At 41.3% G+C, this 21,004-nt stretch overlaps 2 protein-coding genes across 2 annotated transcripts; both read right to left on the bottom strand.

Annotated features, from left to right (window-relative positions):
- Positions 1–392: 392 nt before the first annotated feature.
- On the bottom strand, positions 393–6,464 carry ppt2b (palmitoyl-protein thioesterase 2b). Its single transcript, XM_071910867.2, has 8 exons — positions 6,036–6,464; positions 4,454–4,607; positions 3,586–3,681; positions 3,009–3,116; positions 2,696–2,779; positions 1,888–1,972; positions 1,128–1,182; positions 393–792 (listed from the first exon to the last, which is right to left on the bottom strand). Exons 1-8 carry the CDS (start codon positions 6,213–6,215, stop codon positions 649–651), a joined length of 906 nt encoding a protein of 301 aa, XP_071766968.1. The 5' UTR covers positions 6,216–6,464; the 3' UTR covers positions 393–648.
- A 769-nt stretch (positions 6,465–7,233) lies between these two features.
- cratb (carnitine O-acetyltransferase b) lies at positions 7,234–19,242 on the bottom strand. Its single transcript, XM_071910865.2, has 15 exons — positions 18,956–19,242; positions 17,842–18,066; positions 17,026–17,144; positions 16,156–16,209; positions 14,651–14,816; positions 13,376–13,550; positions 12,562–12,652; positions 11,834–11,921; positions 11,601–11,701; positions 11,298–11,417; positions 10,390–10,512; positions 9,647–9,782; positions 9,249–9,311; positions 9,023–9,160; positions 7,234–8,247 (listed from the first exon to the last, which is right to left on the bottom strand). The coding sequence occupies exons 1-15, from the start codon at positions 19,004–19,006 to the stop codon at positions 8,044–8,046; spliced, it is 1,854 nt and encodes a 617-aa protein (XP_071766966.2). The 5' UTR covers positions 19,007–19,242; the 3' UTR covers positions 7,234–8,043.
- Positions 19,243–21,004: the final 1,762 nt, after the last annotated feature.

The raw sequence follows: 21,004 nt of genomic DNA, 5'->3' as shown, positions 1-21,004 counted from the left end.
ATGGATGAATGGATGAATGAATGAATGAATGAATGAATGAATGAATATGTGAGAGAGTCACTTTATGGATCCATGAGGTGCTTCGCATCTAAAAAGACGTCAAAATACTGGCGACACTGTTTGATTACCAAGTGATTTCTGGGAAGTGCAGTGCAGAAACACCACAGCAACGACCGTGACTCACTAAAAATGTCGCCAAAATAAAAACAAACGAGGAACACAAACATTACCACTTTAAAGGGAAACAAAACACAGAGACTAGTTTTCAGGTTGGACCGACATCTACTGGCTGAAACATCATGCTATTGCAGTCTGCTATTGGCTGATCCATAACAAACCATGACAAAATGGGTAACCTACATCACAGGTAACCAAGATCAGCCAATAGCAGATTGCAATAGCATGATGTTTTAACCAGTAGATGTCAGTCTAAATTGAAAAGTAGTCTCTGTCTTTGGTTTCTCTTTAAGGAAAGAATCAGAAATGTTTGAAAATATGCTATAAAATGGTTGTGGAGGCAGAGTTTTTTCACACATGGTGGAAGTAAGAGCATATCACAACATTGCTGAGTTAAAAAACCTGTGTGTAACAGTGTGTGTGTGGTGTGTGTGTGAGTGTGTGTGTGGTTGTGCTGTCCAATATTTCCCTCTACACCAGCCACTTCTCCATGCAGGCGTGGAACACCGTCTCGTTGGAGTGCCACCAGACGTGTTCGACTCCGGGCACTGAACACAGGATCAGGTCCCCGCGAGCTGCCAGGCTCTTCAGACCGAAAACATCCCTCAGATACACCTGGAACAGCAAAAAGAGGAACATGTGTCAGGAGGGCAAGGTCATGTGTTATAGGGTTTATAACTGAATCTTCCCCAATGCACTTTGTGTCAGAAAAACAGTGGATGAAATTATACCAAAATCATTTTTAAAGAATTGAAAGGATCATAAAGGGCATTAAAACAAATGCAAAAAAGCAAGACAATACTTAAGACAGAAACCACCATCCAGTAGTTATATCAGCAGAATATGTTAAACATTCAATACATAGCATATAACTTATTACAAATAAGACACGCATAACTGAACATTAAACCCATCAGGAGACTGAAAATAAGAGAGTTTGTTCCACTCACATCTTGGTGCTGCATCTCGACGACGGTCTCGTTGTCGTCATAAAATCCAAACTGACTGAAAAGGAAAAGACAGAGAGGATTATTTCAGAGGGAGGAATCACCCAGGTAGACCTGGAAAGACCAAGTGTTGGATGGAGGGAAACAAGGCCTACACTGATAATAGAAAGTTTTATATTACATGAGAAAAAAAGCCTTTCTAAAACCTGAATAAAATAAATATACAATAGAATCATGAACAGAATGTGAGACTGTGCACTGAAAATTAATAGATCAGAGGGAAAACAAACTGTTGCATATTTGCTGCTCCGCCAAAGCGCATGAATCATTGTGAACTGAAAAAATAAATCATTCTGCACAACAGAAAAGGCTGTAATGGTAACAACCAGTGTGTTTTCAGCTGTAATAGCTTTCATCAGGGTTACAGAAGTGCAAGCATAATATTCAACATACTGAACTGACCTGGGTCTCTCAAAAGCATTTTAGTACTAGGGTATTAGTATTAGGCCAAAGACAGAATATCAGTGCAGTTGGAGCATATGGCACAAAAATGTAAAAATTTGAATGCACATGAACATATAGAAGATTTCCCTCTGACTACTACAATTCAAAGTGCTAGAACTATGCAAAAATGACTCCTATTTTTTTTATTTTATCCACGTCCAAATTTTTACATTAAATCATTCTCGATGTGGAAAGACCATCAGCACCACGATGCTTTTGAGAAAGTCAGGACCAGAACAGGACAGGGGGACCAACTCACCTGGACTGCCAGGGGGTGATGACTCCATCGTCCGGCCCTCCAATCAACACCAGCTTCTTGATCTTCAGGAAGTTCTTCTTCCACTCTGTGATTGACAGGTAAAGCACAGTGACTACATGTAGTTTTAGACGACTACTCAGAGGCTGAAAGGCATTGTGCACAACACACATCCTCGATATAACGATGTCTGTGTGAGAATGGCATCAATAACAACATGTAAATGAATGTAAACAAAGGACGTCACTGAATTTCATGGGAGGCTTTGAATATCCAGATAATTTGTGTCTTTGTTTTTCTTATCCAGTTATCGACAAATGTGTAATTGATGCCAGTTGATCAGATGTGTGTATATTCTATATACTGTATATTGTGATGGGTTTGTGTGAAATAATGTGTCACTGAGGAAGATGAAATCGATTCAATGTTTGATTCAAAGTTTTTTTTATAGCCCTTCTGCATTTGAGCACTGTGAACTTTTTATTTGGAGCATCTGTGATGAAAAATAACAGGAGAATTAATATTTTGACATCTTTGTGAGCCTATTATTCAGCAGTGTGTGAATTCTTCAGTATCTGCTCATTACACTTTGTATTTATAATCGACACACCTGCAAGTCAAAGTTATTTATGGACAAACTCTTAGGCACAACAACCTTTTCCTACTTATTGATACTCAATTTCATGGGTCGTGTAACGGGTCAAAGTTGGATAATGTTACTTCAAAAAGAAGATAAAAACTTAAACCCACTGATAATTAAAAGCATTAAACTGATGTGAACTGAAGTTTCACCCGTGAAGAATTTGCTGACCTGTTGCATTGGGATTAGGCCTCTCGCTGTCAAGCAGAGCCAAATAATCACTGCTGTTCACATACATGTCTCTGTGGTGCGGATCTGGAGGAGACGGAGAGAGAACAAACAACCAGAATGTCAAAAAGCAACTCCTGGTGGGTCAGCGATCAAAGACACAGATTATTTATTATACTCATGGGTTTGAATCCAATATAATCTTGTGAAAAAACGGTCTTCCTAGCCCACTGAAAATCCCATTTTCAAGCTTGACAAGCAAAAGAACATTACTACATTTTAGAATTTTTCCTGCCGTTGTCTTTTCCTGACTCACCATTCCAGTAGTTGCAGATGGATATCCTCTGTCCTACTGAGGTGTAGCAGACGTGGTAGAGGTTGGATTTCACAAACTGAGGGAAGAGGTACTTCAAGTAGTCCGTGTCTGGGAAGAAACAAGAGGCCAACAGCGGGGATAAATATCAAGCTCTGAAGTTGCACCTAGAAACCAGACCGACAATAGATACGATTGATGTTTGCATAATTTAGCGACATGAATTTGAGTCTCTGTGGAGGATTTTTGCTTACAAACCTCAGACAGAAACTCAAACGACTGTGGCCAAAGTGGGGATAAAGTCCTTAACGTGTTTCAAATTATCATTCTTGCCTTTCAGAAAGTTTTTTAGTTTATGTTTGGAGTGAGAGAGAGAGAAGAGATTTGTTCATATTTTAGAAGGGGGTTAGGTGGCAAGCAAATTGTAGATTTCCCTTAAAATTCCCTTCATATCTTCTATTAGGAGAGGATATGTATTTACAGCAATATCATTCCCATTTACTCCCACACTGCACATGATACAGTGTGTGAACTGATACCGATCCTCTCTATTCCCACTGGCTTCTGAAGTTGAACCCACCTCCGTATTGTCCGGCCTGTGGCGAGGACAGAGAGATGAAGGACTGGACGTTGTGGTCGGACAGAGTGGAGAGGATCCCTCTGCAGATCAGCCCGCCTGCGACAACATCAACAACAACAACAACAACACAGGAAGTCAAAAAGGGAAGCAAACAGTAGCTGTGTGTGATGCTGCGTTCCAGAGATGTCAGAAAAGTTGGAAATTCTGACTTCCTACTAGAGAAAATGCAAAGGAACGGCCCTTCAAGTCGGAATTTCAAGTAGGAAAATCACATGATGCCAACATGGCGATACACTGTGAATGTGACTCAGCATTACTTTTAAAAGCCATAAGATTGATTTTCAGCATTGTATGACTTTAAATCTATCAAAACACAGAGTGGTAAATAGTTTAACATATTAATTTGAAATGTAAAGTTTGCACATACAGTTGCTAATGTTCTATGCAAACTAGCTGGATAACGATGCCAAATATCATAAAGATAACTTTAGCTGTTGGGGAACAGTAGTTTACATTGGGCACAGATACTCTGGCAGGCTTCCATGTTTCCTCTCTGGTTTTTCCGAGCTCAGCTGCTGGGCTACGATCTACCGGCTGCAGAATTTCCGACTTCCGACTTTGGATGGAAAGCAGCATGTGACTATTATGACTCTTATGTGTTATAAAAAGATAAGCAGCAAAACAAACAAACAAAAAAAAAAACAAGAATTCTTTTATAGCCCCATCTTTTAAAAGGAGGAGTGAAACATCTACAGATTTACAGAATACAATGCCAGTCTGAAAAGGCCAATTCAGAGGCAATCTCATTCTATCCTCTCTCTCTCTCTCTCTCTCTCTCTCTCACACACACACACACACACACACACACCTTGAGAGTAGCAGATGAAGTGGACCCCGTCTGCTGCGTTTTGCATTATGGGGTAAATAGCTGCCTTGAAGCCCTCCACCTGCTTCCACATAGGCTGCAGGCTGGCGCTTCTGTCAAACAGGTCAATAACCGACACATTGGTTCCAGGATGAGACTGCCAGAGAGAGAGAGAGAGAGAGAAAGAGAGAGAGATGGTATAACTTATTAAACAGGGTGTGTTAAGCTGGCAGGGAGGCATTGTGTTTCAGTAACTCCTGATGTTCTAGTATGTTGCGTTAAATGTGTTTAACAAGAATCAACGTGCTGATCTCAGGTTATAAGCAGCAAAACTGATCCATGATGATTTGGTCTACTGGTCTCTAACACCTCAGATGCCTGTGTTATCAATACCAACACAGCTTATCCTATGGAATGTTTAACTACTAATTGATCAGGGTGTGCTTCAAATATTAATGATTCTGTAGTATGTTTGGTAAGCGGGAGAGAACGCGTATCTAGAGAGAAAAGTCTGAATTTCTCCTTTTATTTTATCTTTTTCCCCCCCCATAAATGTTGGTAATCTGGTTTCGCGCTAGAGCTTTGTTGGGGTAAATGAGGGGAACTTGATATTTGCCTAACCTCCTGAACCATGCTGGAGTCCCACAAAACTTCCTCTTCTTAACACACTGCATCTTCAACTAATGAGTTACTGTTGCTCTTGCAGCTCTCATGTGTAAATGTTTTTGGGAAGGGGGTGGGGGATGGGTGTGAGTGTGTGGGGGGTGGGTGGGCATGGAGAAATAAAGACGAGATGATAGTTTATGGGCTTACACAAAGAAATTTGTCAATAAATAATCACTGTAACTACCCACTGACAACTTCAATTAATTAAAAAAAGACTATATCAGCAATGGTTTGGCCAGTCCCATATAAAAATCCTATAAAACTTTATAGATTACCACAGGGAAAACTATAGAATATTGTACTAAACTATAATAGACTATAAATGACTAAATGGCTGTACCTTTACTATGCTATAACGATTACTACAGTACAGTTTACTTCATATTACACATTACTAAACTTTTGCTCTGCTATGGTAATGACAACAGTATAATATAGTTAACTATAGCAGGCTGCATAGTTTACTACAGTGAAAACTATAGAATATTGTACTAAACTATAATAGACTATAAATGACTAAATGGCTGTACCTTTACTATGCTATAATGATTACTACAGTATAGTTTAGTAAACTATGATATAGGCTACTTAATGTTACTATACTACACATTTACTCTCATATAGTAATGATAATGTAGTAAACTATTATACTTCACATAATACTACCAATTTACTATACCATATAAATCAATACTAATAATGTGGTATAGTATACATATATGACATACATACATATAGTATAGTGTAGGTTTACTGCCAGTGTGTCTGTGGTGGTGACATAATCTATAAGGCCTACAGTATGTAACGTGTAAGATGAACATCGAGTCAACTCCTGATAAAAATTCCTATATAACTTTCTTGCAAACCGGCCCATACGAGGTGCAGAGAAGACACGCTAAACCATTTTTCCACGACTCACCTCGTTGATGAAGCGTTGTAAAGTAGCAAAATCCCCCGAGCTGTCGAACAGCCCGTGGACTATGATCACCGGCTTGTATCCGACCACAGCAGCCCAGAGACACGCGCCGAGCAGCGGCCACAGCAGCCCGGCCGCCCCGCTGCTCCTCCGGCTGGAGACGGCAGAATGGGAGCCTTTCATTATAGCTCAAATCAAAACAAAACAAATAAAAAACCTGACTAAAATCCTTAAAATTTTGAAATAACAATAAAACTGCTAAAATAAAATAAAACAGCCTGGTGCTTGAATTTTCGGCTAATGTTCTGGTCTCATCATTCCCATTTGTTTTCCAGCAGCATTTCAGATGAACTGAAGATCTTCAGCGTCCCTCCGATGATCCAGTTTATATCTAATGCATTCCCTTTACGTATCTTGCATAATAACACTTTTAGGAAAACACTAAACAGCTGCAGAGCTTTGGTTCCTTTTGTTTGTTCCGGTTTTGATCAAAGCGTGCCGCAAGTGGCGTAACTTCCGGTTTCTATTGCTGGTCCATTAGGAGTACTGACCAAAAAAAGAAAATATTGGGACCGCTGGCTGAATGAAGGTAAATTAAAGTTTCATTTCATCCCCAATACATTACATTTAATCAAAAGTGTCTTTTAACCGAGATAGGATCTTTCTGACCGGATCGGTCAGTTCTGATTGGCGGAATGACGTTCGAAGCCGCTGGAAAACATCCAATAAGACCACAGCTCTGACCACTGACCAGGCAATTTAAATATTAATGCGCTAACCGAAAATCACCACTCGTTCGGTAACAGATACTTACGTGTTGCTTAGCAGCCACTTCGTTTAGTTACTGTTCAACTGCTTGGCTGAAGAACGTTTTGTTATATATATTTATAATATATATAATATTTTAATATTATAATATTATTAAAAATCAAACATTTGTTGAACACGTGCGTTCTTTTTTAACACCTCTGTTATATAAAAGCTTTGTATTGTGCCTAGCAACGCCTATTAGCTGTTCTAAAAACCACTGTAAAGCACAACTTGTGGCTTTTACACCCTTGCCGGTATTTTTTAAAGGATCGCAGACAACCGGCACATTATCCCATGCAAAACAAACACAACTCTGAGATGTTTGTATTCCACTTTGCCTAACCACACTGGCTGGCACTCACACAGACGCACACAAAGCATTTTAACCAAGTAGCGTGTGATAACAGGCTTTATTGACCAGTCCTGCAAGCGACTGCAGAACAGCATGCCCCTCTGTCGGGGAAAAAAAAAGCCAGTTTACATTCATTTCATAATACAGTAATAGACCCTGAAGAGCAGGTTGTTCGAGCCCAGCGAGATGAGCTCACCAGACAAAAGCTCCTGTCGTTTCTTTGTACCAATAATAACCAGCTTGCTGGCATTTGGTCCTTTTCAAACACAGACTTATCATCCTACAAAATAAACGGGTTCGATAAACGTTCTACTAGTGATTCCAAAGGCAGTGCAGCACACATGAAACACATTTAATATTTGCAGAGAGCATCAGATACTAGTCATCTCGTGACTTGCAAAGCGAGTGCAGTAAATTTAACCATAGACATGCTTGGCTTCCTTTGATTAATGTTGGAGTGTCAGGCAAGCTTCAACAGTGTCTTTGTTTTGCTTTCAGCATTAAAAGATTCCTCCAAGTGCATCCACTCCAGCGGCTATAATGCAACTTGCTTGCTTAGCTCATGCTGGGAAAATAGAAAATGAAAGAGATTCATCCCTTATCAAAAGCATTAGCACCTCAGAGCCGAGTACTTTGAGTTCAGTCATCGTCAATGCTCTCTCAGCACTAAAACGCTCCGCTGCAGCATTACAGGCCAGCACGCATTAGAAAACATTCAAGCCTCATCAAGACTTCTATAGCGACAAATGCTGGTTTAAGAAAATAAAATGTTTTTTTTTTTTCCTTTTCTCTACAAAGAACACCGCCATTTCTCCTCCTAGTGTTATCCTCCTGGACACAGACACAGCTCTACACAGCAGGCTGCAGCAGGTCTTGTAGCTGACACAGGGTGTTGTTCAGGGTGAGGGCCAGCGTTTCTGCATGCGTCTCCTCACAGCAGTTGAAGGCGGTGATGGAGAAGTGGACGTGGTCTGCCTGGGGGTTGTAGCAAATGGCGTAGCCGTCAGGAACGAGGGGCCCAAAACACATCACACTGTCTGTGTTCGCAGGCACCTGAAGGAACAAGAGAAACAATAACATGAGATGTTACTGACATGAGATAATGTAAAGGAATACCAAAGTGAGAGTAGACTCATACAAACAGTATGCAGACGCTATTCACAAATAACAAATATCCTAATTAAACTATGCTGACAATACAATAGACGTGTTAACAAGATGGTGGCAAGACTGAAGAACAATTCTGACATGCTTATTCATTGTGCTGTATGTAAATTCTGTCAAAAGTTAACAATCTGGGCAGACGATGATGTGGGCATAGAGAGTCAATCATCTGAATAGGGAAGGGCACAGTCTAGAGCTGGATTGTAAAAGGGCAATAACACAAAATGGCATGTGACTTGTAAAACTAGAGAAATTACAGCAGGCAATGAAAAACATGTCGAGAACATGGTTACAATCAAATCAACGTGTCATTAGTTTATGGCAGGATTTGGAGTGGATAACTTACAAGTCACAATGTCACCGTTTAATAAGAGAAGAGAAGCAGCTTGATTGTTGGAAACTCCCAAAATGCACGATGAGGCAGTAAATGTGCTACAATAACAGTATATCATGCGCTCCAAATAACAGGAAATCTTCTGACACAAAATTCCCCCTCATACACTTGCATCATTCACCATAAAAAACAAAAACATTTCCCACTTCTAGTTGGGCTTTAGTACCTTTTGTAAACACATCTTTGACATCTCTACAATCTCTAATAACACAGACACACACATAAGGACACAGAGACACAGACAACAGAGACACACAGACACGAACACACCTGCCCCGTTCTGAGTTTCCAATGTGTTGCCAGTCCGTACGCTGTGTCCATGAAGACTTTGGGGATGCTCAGTCCCTCCTCGATGGCCTGGAGCTTCAGACCCAGCAGGTGGCGGTCAATGCCGCGGCCTTCAAGAGCCTGAACAGAGCAGAGGACGAGTGACGGTGAAAAGGGACGACTAAAAGACAGATATGCATGTCATTAGTTTGGTTTACTTGGTGTTTACCTGCTCAGTCAGAGCGCCATAGGCATCAACAGCCTCTCTGAATAGTTGCAGCTTTGCTTCCCTCTGCAGCACAACAAAGAAAACACAGCATGAGTACACAGTGTTACCATTTAGTTTGCCTTGTTTTGTTGATGTTTGTTGTTGTTTGCTGGCTTGTTTAGCCTGTTTTGTGGTGTTATCTTGTGTTATGCATGTTTGTTTTTATGAGCGCACTACAGAAAATTCCAAGCAACTGTCCAGTTGATGTGGCAATAAAGTAAAAAGTAAAGTAAAGAAAAGTATTCTGCTACCTCTTACTCCAGCTTCCTTATCTTTTAATCAGCCGACACTAAACAAGCTATAAGTATCCTCACATTAGCCATAGTGAAACAGTTCAAAGGCAAAATTATGTTTCTCACCGAAACAGATGGATCGTCAAAGGCCAGTATGAATTGGAGTGTTTGATTTGTCGGGGAGCGGATGAACTCTGTCCGTCCTCCTCGAAACATCCTCTGGGAGGCGATGTCACAGGCAGGACACACCTCACTGTGAACTCTAGTGGTGATGGGAAGGACACAAAAACAACCACAGCAATTGTGTGAGATTTAAAAACACAATACTGCTGATTTTAAACAGGCAATCACAAAATTCTGACTATTGCTCTTTTCCCTACAGTACCATGCTTCCAGTACATAAATCAATGCTTCTGACACATTACACAACTCACTGGAAATCTGTACAACAAAGTGTGAAAACACCACGAATAACAAAATAAAAGACTACATCTGCAGTAATTAGATATTTACTCCACCCTAGACACGCCCCAGTGTTCACAAACTAGTTTGCCTGCTAGCTATATTTATATGACCTTTGATTGAAAGCAACAAGTTCACGCCTGTTCTCTGGGGAGAGTCCCAAGTCATTCTGGGAAATGTAGGAAATCACTAACTGAAGTAGAAGTAGACGAGGCAGGTTGAGGGAAAGTGGGTACAACAAAAAACATAAACTGCAATACCATCACAAAATAACTCCTGGAATGCATTGAACATAACAGATTGATGATATATAACAGTGTAAGCGTATCTGTGGGTGGATTTTTCTTTTATTGCAAACAATAACACAAAGACTTCCTCATTCCCTGTGATAATGTCAGTGTCCTGACCTGTAGTAGGCCAGCTGCAGGGCGACCTGGATGAAGGAGTTGGGACTCATTTTGTGCTGCTTGGGCAGCTCCTTGCCAAACCTCTGGAAGTTGAACACGTTCACATCGAGGTCGTTGATCAGTCTGCAGGAAATTCAAATTAAGTAGTTATTGCCAATACTGTGACATGGTAATTTATAACTGTTTCATTAATCATACGACCGGCTAATGCAGAGATTCATTTTCTCTGCTGTGCAAAACACTAGCCCTTTTCACAACGCGAAATACTGAATTTCTACAGTTTATATACTGCCAGGTGTCTCATAATCCCATAACAAAGCGAGTTCTAAACTGAACATATTTGTAAGGAGATTTAACAGGCATGGGTAATTCTGTAATGGGCTCTAACAGACTGTCTTTTGAACAGCGGCCATATTGTTCACATCTGTCCAATCCACTTAAATCCTCTCAAATCAACAGTGCACATAAGGCAAGGCTTCGTTCCCCATTTAGACCTCAGACACCTGACTGATTTAAGGCTGTTCTGAAGTCAGTTTAAACGCTTGTGTTAGGGATGTGGTCAAAGTGAAAAATGCAGGCTTCAGGACAGACAACCTGGATTACAACAATGACTTTTACGGGGGTCAGGGAAGCAGCCAAGCCAACGAGAGAACATTGTTTAGGCAAGGTTACATTAACACAGAGGAGAAGATAGCTCTATTTACACTCCTGTGGCTTTGGCTTAGGCCACCTATAATTCAGCTTTGTTAGATTTTGAAGCAAAAGCAAACATCTAGCTTACACTATGCAGCAAGGCTTTTCTTTCCTTATCTGCAGTGACCCTGCATTTACACTTGAGTCTGTTCACAAGACAGCAAGCTATGAGAGGTAAAGCAGGGAAAGAGGGTGTGAGGGACACGGGCGCTTACATGTCCAGGTTTTGCTTGGCGTGCTCGATGTCCCTCTTGATTTCTCGGTCGATGTGAAAGTAAAGCTTCTTTGGCATTGGTAGTGGGACCAGCGGGGCCCTCTTGGGGTCTGGTTTCTTACTGCGGTATGGAAAATAAAAATGTCATGAAGACCGCCAAAGACAAATTTTATGGGCATTTGGCGGATGTTACTTTTGGACCCTGACGTAGGAAACTACTCAAACACACAAAATACAGTAAAATACCACAAAGCACGAGAAGTAGGAAATGAGTGTCTCTCCCTTCATCATCCCTGTGTCTCACCAGTACTCCAGAATGTGATCCAGCAGTGTTGCTATGGGCGGACCCTCAGCGGTGGCTTGTTCATACAGAAGGCCCCATGAGCCGTCCTCACCCACCACAAACTGTTACATCAAGACACACACACACACACACACAGCTGGGTGCGAGATTTTTAAAGATTCTTACAGTATGAGTCTGTATCAGCTGCCCTTTTCTTATCTGACATACAGTATGTGACTTTTCCTTCTGCTCACCTGCAGTGTTTTGTCGAACCAGCGGTTGCCGCTGTTGGAGAACGTCCCGCCCCCATGCAGAACCTGGGCTGCCTTTCGACTAGCATACCTGCCAATCAAAGTGAGAACATGCAGAAATTACGTACTGTAAAGGTCAGAAGTGGTATAACTGTTCAATTTATTCCGAACACAGCATTATACCACTGCATTATGAGGATTATAAACATGCTAAAAGTAATGCTGTGTACCATTTACAGTGTAAGCTGCCATGCTGACGTTAGATAATTGCATCTCGGAAAACTCGGGTTTGAGAAATCTTGCCCGAGTTTCCTACTTGGAAACCTCCGACTTCGTTCCATTCGTTCTGTTGCATTTTCCTATTAAGAAGTTGGAATTTCCGACCTCCGACTTTGAATGGAACGCAGCAGAAGTGGCTCCAAAAGTCAAGTTTCTACATTGATTTGAGACCTCAGAGATGCAAATCTAAGCGTGTCACATTTTATAGATACAAAGCTGGAAACATGTAGCGTCAGCGAAGCAACTGGGGCAAAATTTCCGAACTATTTGTGTTTGAGTGTGAAATTAGAGGAAGTGACAAGTGTACATTATTGCTTAAGAATAACAGACTGCATAATGGTATCTGTCCACACAGGCTTACCCTACATATTTAGCAACCACAAAAATACCTGAGTGTGGCTTATGGGTGTGTGTGTGTGGGGGAGGGGGGGAGGGGGGGGGAGGGTACATACTTCTCATCTGATATCCTCATGACTGGAGAATCCAGACACAAGGAGAAAAGTCCCTTCTCTATCACCCGCACCGACTCCTTGTTTAGTTTATCTGAGTCATGGAGAGAGCATGGAAAGGTACACAGAGACAGAAAGACCATATAAACAAACGGCAAACAAAACCATCAGTGTTTTTTTTTGTATTAAGAGTCGACAATTTCAAGATTCAATTTTCTGCCATATGAGTGCAACTCTGTTATTAAATTATCTTTGTGCTTGTAAACAATAAAGTCTTTCAGACATATTTATCAAAACATAGCAATATTGTAAAAAGGATGAAGTTTGAATAGTGCTGAGTCAATAAAGCTGTAATTACAGCTACCAAGGCTATCTATAGTACAGTACTCCCAAATCAAGATTTCTGTGGTTCTGGACTTGTCATTATTGTTTTGGTCCTGTCTTAGCCTTGGTAAATTTACTACATTCACTTATTTCAAAGCAGAAAATCAACACTTTTATCCAAAAGTAAAAGCAACAGATTAGTCATATTTTCTCAAAATAGGTTGTCATCCAAAATAGTATCACATACTGTAAGCAATCACATATTCTTGAAAAAGACTTGACTCCCTTTGGTCTTGCTCTCATCGGCATTAACTAATGTGGTCTTGACTACAGCGCTGACAGCTACTAATAATAGTATAGTAAATCTGCTAAATGCCTACATTGTAAATAATATTCTACTATATCTATAAAATAGTTTTCTAACATTCTCTAAGACACTTTACTTGGACATATACAGTGATAATGTATTTGAAGTATACACAGCATGCTCTACCTCTCAGCAGGCGGTTGTAGGCCTGTCCCCAGGTGTGGCGGTGCTCGCTGGTCAGGATGCCCATGGGCTCTTTGTCCGTCTTCCAGGACTGAGACCTGATCCTCAGCAGCTGAGCGTGGATCTGGCTCTCCGTCATCCGGGAGCCGTCGCTGTTGTACACCTCCAGCTGGAAGAACTAGAAGGCAGGGGGAAAAGACGTCAGGAGACCACCTTCATTTCGGTCTCCCTTATCAGCAGTTCATGAGTTTAAAAAAGGGGGATGTTAGAGAAGTGAAGTATTGTCTTCTCAATTTTTTTCTCTAAAATCAGGGGTATTTAGGACATCCAGGTAGCTCAGTGGGCTTAGGCGCGTACCATGTGAGAGCGACGTCCTGGGTTTGAATCCGACCCGGGACCTTTGTCATGTCATGTCACGCCATCCCTCTCTCTCTCCCAATCTTTCCTGTCTCTCTACGCTTTCATCTGTCAAATAAAAGTGCAAATCCCAAAGAAAAAAATAAATCAGGGGTATTTATGTCTATTTATGTTTGTTTTACAAAGAGGAGACAATACCCTTCCAACCAAGGAGCGGTTTATTCAAAAGAGCATTTACTCCTTTAGTTCGGTTCACTTGGGCAGGTGACAACAGTGGCATTCAAATTCCGGTGGCATTAAATGACCGCTTGAAAATGTGGGTCTTGGCACTTTCCAAGTGAACTGCGGTGCGGTTCGTTAAGAGTGAGAAAGTTATCTGAACCAACTACAGGAAACGAGCCCAAAACACAAGGGTTTATGGATATAAGGAGACATCTGATAGCTGCGTGGAGAGCCTAGCATAGCAAAGTGAACTGAGAGAAACCTGCAGTCTTGACTGATGCTCATATTCAGCTATTTCTTCATGTGTTCTTACCTGATATGAAAACCAGACAAGGTAAGAAGTCCATCCTGCATAGCTAAAGTTACAGGGACTGGTATCAGATTTGTTTCGTCTCTAATCTCATGGGATGACAGGTTGCCAAAACAAGCTACTTCTGCATCCATGTGACTTTTGTTTACAAGCCCTGCTTCGCTTGTAATTGGGTGGCAAGAACCTTAACAAACCAAATACAAAAATGCAGCAAAGCAACTTTTCCACTCTGGTTCGCACCCAAGAAAACAAACAGTAGGTGTGATCGCACAAGATTCTTCTTCATGTGATGAGCTTTCTCTGGGAATGCCAAGAAACAAGACCTGACATGAGCTCAAAGTTGTATAACTTGAAATCCCAAGAGGGTGGAAAACGGGCGGCATCATCACCTGGTAGTTCCTGACCACTGTGATGTGTGTTGGCGAGCGCCGGGAGCGGCCGTGATGAGCGATGTAGTCGTGTTTAGGACCCGGGATCCTACAGGAGGAGAAGAGGAGGGGGAAGAGCTCCATGCACAGAGGCTTCCCTCGCATGTACTCTACTGGCAGCTGGCCACTGAGGGAGGGAGAGAGGGAGAGGGAGAGAGAGAGAGAGAGAGAGAGAGAGAGAGAGAGAGAGAGGGAGAGAGAGAGAGAGAGAGAGAGAGAGAGAGAGAGAGAGAGGGAGAGAAAGAGGGAGAGAGAGAGTGAGAGAGAGAGAGAAAGAGAGACATGGAGAGAAAGAGGAAGAGAGAGAGTGAGAGAGGGAGAGAAAGAGAGAGAGAGGGAGATAAAGCGGGAGAGAGAGAGAAAGAGAGAGACATGGAGAGAAAGAGGGAGAGTGAGAGAGGGAGAGAAAGAGAGAGAGAGGGAGAGAAAGGGGGAGAGAGAGAGAGAGAGAGAGAAAGGGGGAGAGAGAGTGAGAGAAGGGGGAGAGAGAGAGAGACATGGAGAGAAAGAGGGAGGGAGAGAGAGAGTGAGAGAAGGGGGAGAGAGAGAGAGAGAAAGGGGGAGAGAAAGGGGGAGAGAGAGAAAGGGGGAGAGAGAGAGAGAGAGAGTAATTTTGTACAGAGAGAACAATCGTGTTACTGGTACATATGGATATGTGACACCTCAAGCTGAGAGAGACAAAGAGAGATTGTGCATGTGTGTGTGTGTATGGAGGGAGAGACCGTACAGAGGTATGGCCATAGAAAGCAGGGGAGAAACAGAAAAGAATAGAGAGCTGGAGGAAGTAACAGAAACACTTTGCAAATACTTTGTGCCAGATGGGTGGAGTTTGGCAAATAAGATATGTCTTGATATGGCAAAGCCCGCCAATCTGGTCCTCTAAGCAGATTAAAACAAACAATACGATTTATTTACAACTACTACCTGACCCGGGTCTGCAGAGAAGAGTATACAGAAGGGAGATGGCAGGAGACAGAAACTGTTACTGAGAGATACTGTTACTGACAGTGCAGCCAAATAAAATTAGATCCAGATTAACTTCATACACCAAAGGAATACAGGGCAATGCCAGCCAAGCTAAAGGTTGGAGCACTGAAATAGCCGTTAGTGAAAGTGACTGCAACACAGGAGATTAAAAGAGTCATTGGATTGAGTTGTGTCACTAACTACTGGGTGATCAGTTTATACCTGATACCTGGCTCAAGTAATTGTTGCAGACAATTCCTAGCATTTGTTTTAATTTGCTTGTATTGTAATTACAGTATATGTGATTCAGATACTGTCCGGTAACCTGTCAATCACAGAAAAGCTTACTAAATTGACTTCCAAATACTTCCCTGTGGTCGTCTATACCATCTAGTATTCATTGTATTGTGCTATGTGGTAACCCCCATCCATATGGCAGTTAAATTAGCCAAAAAAGGTTTTGTATGTGGCCCAGGTTGATCATACAGGTAAAAACTTACGTGTGGATTTTGGCTTTGAAATCCAGCACTGCAGCTATCAGTTTGGATGCAAACCTAGGGTGGAAACAAACATGTTTTGGTCAGTGTTTTATTATCATGTAGAAAAGCAGATTATTCAGTTGTGCTATTTCAACACTCAGGGATGCAAATCCATCGTGCCTCAATCCTACAACAGGTAAGCAATTCATATTCAGGAAAATCTGCTCGAGGTGTCAAGTATCGTGTGAAGGCTGTTCACACAAATTTCAAATGCAGTTTAGAGATTACTAATGCATAACAGAGCATGTATAAATAGTACATGTCGTTGTGAGGTGAAAACCCTGTATCTCCAAAATGTCAACTTTTCAGGAACGATAAACAGCCTTGTTTTTAGCTTGACGACCATGCATTTTTAAGTTTCTATAACTGGTTTTGAAAAGATTTCATAAGACCAAGGGGTTGCAGAATTTCCTCAATCCACAGAGGAGCATGTAATCCTTCAACTGAGGCTAAACATGAAAATCACAAAACTGGAGTTACGAGGTTTTCACCTGACAACGATGATATACAAAACAAACAGGTGTGTGTGTGTGTGTGTGTGTGTGTGTGTGTGTGTGTGTGTGTGTGTGTGTGTGTGTGTATCCATCCAGATCCTGTCAACACTCGCTCAGGTTTGTGTACGGGCCACAAACTGGCCAAGCGCCCTCACTGGAAACATAACTACATGGTGACACAGAGATACAGGACTAAAATAAACAGATTGTTTTCGTCTGCTTGGCCTGGTGTTTGCGTTTTATTGTGAGAATGAAACTGGTTTAACTGCGCCATGAAAAGATCACTTCATCCCAGAGATACATTTAAATTTATAATAGTGTTTAGGTTTCCACTCACACCAGCTGGCCCCTCCAGTCGGAATAGTCTCTCCTGGGAAGAGAGATGGCCGGGTTCGAGTGCACAGGCAGAGGCTGTCTGCTCTCCAGGTACGCCCACTGCACCCACCAGTCTGAGATCTGCACAGGACAGCAGAGGAGAGACCACAGTTAGGTACGCACACGAGCTCCATGAGGATCAACAATCACTCTAGTAGCAGAACAATGTATGGAGGGATCGAGGGTTGATTTTTAAAGTATTTTATGTATTTTGTGTATGGTCTATCGTCTTAAGAGTTGCACTGAGGCTAATTCCTATCAATTTTCTTAACAAGGCGATAAATTATTGAATGTTGAATACTGAACTCGTCAAGCTAGAGGCCCAAAATATATTTTAAGCCAATGGTTCTCAACCTAGGGGTCAAGACCCAACCAGAGTGCTGATGTATGGTCCTGGAGAGATCGAGGGTTGATTTATGAAATGTCAAATTTATTGTTGTGTTTAATCTTTACGATCTTGTGAAATAATGAATGTTGCAGCTTCTAGGCTTCTTCCATTAATTAACCAGTAAAACAACCTGAAAAGCGCAGATAAAAAGCATCATTTGGTGTCAAAGTTCACCACTCTACAAGAGGTCAGAAGCAGGTGTTGCTTTGTTTTTGGGAAGAGAACCACGGCTTTAAGCAGTTTCACACATATGTCATCAACAGTGCTGGTTCATCCACCCCTGCGTGCTCCAAAAAAAATGTCACGGCAGCGTTATCTGTCCTTAAAATACGGCACGTCCATCACTAACATTCGTCCTTGTGTGCGGTTTCCCACACTGATATGACAGACCCAGTTCTTGGTGTGCCTGGCTCTCCTCTCCAGGCCCTGCTGCAGACTCTGGCCCAGGCCGCCCGGCTTGCCGAACTGCTGCACCATCCTGCGGGTGTGGCTGAGCTCGTCGGGGGGCAGCAGGGGCTCCAGGGCCGTCAGGTAGCCCTGCAGGGTCTGGGCCAGCGGGGGCACCGGCTGGGGGGGCACAGCCGAGGAGAAACACTGCTCCTGCCTGGACGCCACCTGCAGGTTCAGGACATGTTGGTGACATCTGAATGGAGATTACATGCCCTGTATTTACTGCATGTGTGCAACAGAATTTCCCTTAAAGTCTAATCAAGCCAAACACTTTAATTGTTTCCCTGCATAACCCCTCCTGCACTTTTGACTGATTAGGTGATTATTTTACTTACTTTACTTATTACCTTTATATATTTCATTATGTATTATAATTATTTTTTTCAGATTTCTGTACATATTTTTGTATCTTGTATGTATGTATGGATAGTTAGTTAGTTAGTTAGTTAGTTAGTTAAGCCCATCGCTCCTATGTATGTATGCATGCATGCATGTATTTTATTTTATTGTACTTGCCTGTGTAATTATGCTTTTTATTCTGTGAACCACAAGTATGATGTAGTAGATTTTCTGTCATCATTTCATACCGCTACTACTAATGTTTGTATCTTTATGGAATTTAATTTAAAAAAAAAAAAAAACCTCACCATAATAATAAATACATAAACAAAATAAAATAACAATAATCAAGCCAAACTTCTACATTGTAAGTGCAGATGTACAGGTACTGCTATACTCTGCATGTCAGTGCAGAGACAACTGTAATGCCTGCTGACATAACATAACATAACACAGTGTTTCACTTCCATGATATTTTGACTGAAAGCCAAGCAGAAGGCAGGGCAGACCAGGGCGTATCACAATAGGAAGTGTGAAAGACGGGTGAAGGTGGAAACTTTGATCACACTCAGTTGCTCTTTAATCGTTTCATTGCCCAAAACCAGAACAGCTAGATGTGGCCTATATGTGTCTCTATATATACCAACATTAGGCCACTGTGTCACCAGCATGGCCGTGTCAGTGTAAAGTAAACTCTAAAAGAAAAATCACTCACCCGAGACAGCCAAGCTCTGCAGGTTCCTGGTTGTATTTTCCTCACAATCATGTTACTGTTTCTTCACTTCAGTCCTCCAGTCGCTGTTGCATCTGTCAAATCTGTCAAAAGCAGCTTCACCTTCCTATATATTTTTTTATAAGTTTCGCAGGTTTGCACAGTTCAGACGGCCAAATCGTCAAAACGAAGTCGGAGCCCTCCTACTTCTTCTCCATGGTGGACACAGAAAACTCTTCTCATCGCCTAATAGTTCCTACCCTCTCGATGTTTCTTTCTTCTTCCTTTAAAGTACGAGCAGTCGCTGTTTCCCCGCAGAGGCGCACGTACTGAGGAGGCAACAAGCCCGCACACGTGTTGACGTAAAGCGCGTTTCCATAAACAGCTAAACTGACCTGACAAATCCCCAAGACATAAAGCAGTACCGCATTTGTCCACAGAGCGTCGCTGTTGTCCCCCTCATGATGATGACGCTGCACACCCACAAACTGGGGTCCAGGGGCGTCCAAGGGTCTTTGAAGGGGGCTCCAGGGGCCCCCGAGAAAATGAGCGACAGTTACATTTCACTGTTGTTTTGTTCACAATAAGTTAACACTAGACCCACTGGGTTGGGTGGGTTACTATAAAAATATACTACATTATAATTAGTTACTTCATCAAAATTGGAAACAGTAATGTACTCCTTGCCCAATGTATTCTGATTGTTTTCAGTTACTTTCAGATTGCTTTGTCATATTTGATGTATAAAGGTATCAGTACAGACAAGAAAAAGTGAAAAATTACAATGTTCATGAAATGTATGCATACAAATACAAATTTTCTCCTCTAAAGATGTAGATCACCTAGTCTCAGAAGTAGCCTAATCCTCTAACTTTTCACAAGTATCTGTGATCAGAAATCATTATTTTTTTGGTAATATAATGGAATATAGTTACTTAAAATTTTAGAATATGCATTACAAGTATCCCTTTACTACCCAACCCCCAGCACTAGAAGAGAAGTGGAATTATTATTTTGATCACAGGTTTCACTTTCCCCTCCAACTGTACAGACAAAAAAAAAACTACCAAGGGTCCCTGAGACAAAAACCAAACAAACAAATGAGGGTCTGTGGTTTGAAGCGTCTCTTCTTCTTTGATATGACGAGGGTGGTGGAAAACCCTGACTTTAAAAATACCAACAGACAAATAAAACAAGATGAGAGAAAACTCTTTTCAGAATTATTTATTAGACTTTTCTCTTGAAGCCAGCTTCTTCAACCATAATAGAAAAAAAAAATAATAATTTGAAAAGAATTTGCATAATGCACATTTTCTTTAACCAATTAAAATATTCATTTACAAACAAAAAAAATATATATCATGAACATAATACAGCCAAAAGTCAGATAGAGGCTGCAATATGATGACATGAATTGGAGTGTGAATTGAATTGTTTGTGCTCTCAACCCATCTTCCTCTCAGATATCTTTCTCCATCTCAACAAGACAAAATAATAAAATAATAGCTATATTTAAAGCATCAAATATACTATAAATTTAACTGTTACCATAGTTTAGCACCCGCAGAGAGGAGGTTATTCAAAAGGCTTCAGATAAGAAAAAATAAATTCAAATATCTCAGTCAACTGATCTTTATATCATCTGCATGGGCAAATCCAGCAGGCACATGAAAGCAGATGATATAAACATCACTGAATCTTTTATGGTGCTGAGGCAGTGCTGCCTTAAAGTTAGAAAGTAATTAATATAGAAGAAACTATCAAATATATTAGCTAAAAAATAAAATCTTATAAGGTAAATTCCATCATTTTGCATAGATAAGTGATCCTCAGCACCCAACAGACCTGAGGGTCAAAATAAAACTCTTTCACAATAACTTTTACAATATGTACCATACCATACTTTATAGTCACATTTGTTCTCCGTTTCCCTGACACTGAAAATAAACCTAGGTGATATTTTTCCCAGTAAACACCATTGTGTTCCTTTTATCAACTGCATACACCATACACCATGTATTTCTCGTACAACACTCATTCTCCCTGCTGCTA

The sequence above is a fragment of the Centroberyx gerrardi genome, chromosome 19 (assembly GCF_048128805.1).
Source record: "Centroberyx gerrardi isolate f3 chromosome 19, fCenGer3.hap1.cur.20231027, whole genome shotgun sequence".
NCBI classification, from domain to species: domain Eukaryota; kingdom Metazoa; phylum Chordata; class Actinopteri; order Beryciformes; family Berycidae; genus Centroberyx; species Centroberyx gerrardi.
Note: the sequence above shows the minus strand (reverse complement) of the source record. Positions and strands in the feature narration are given on the sequence as shown.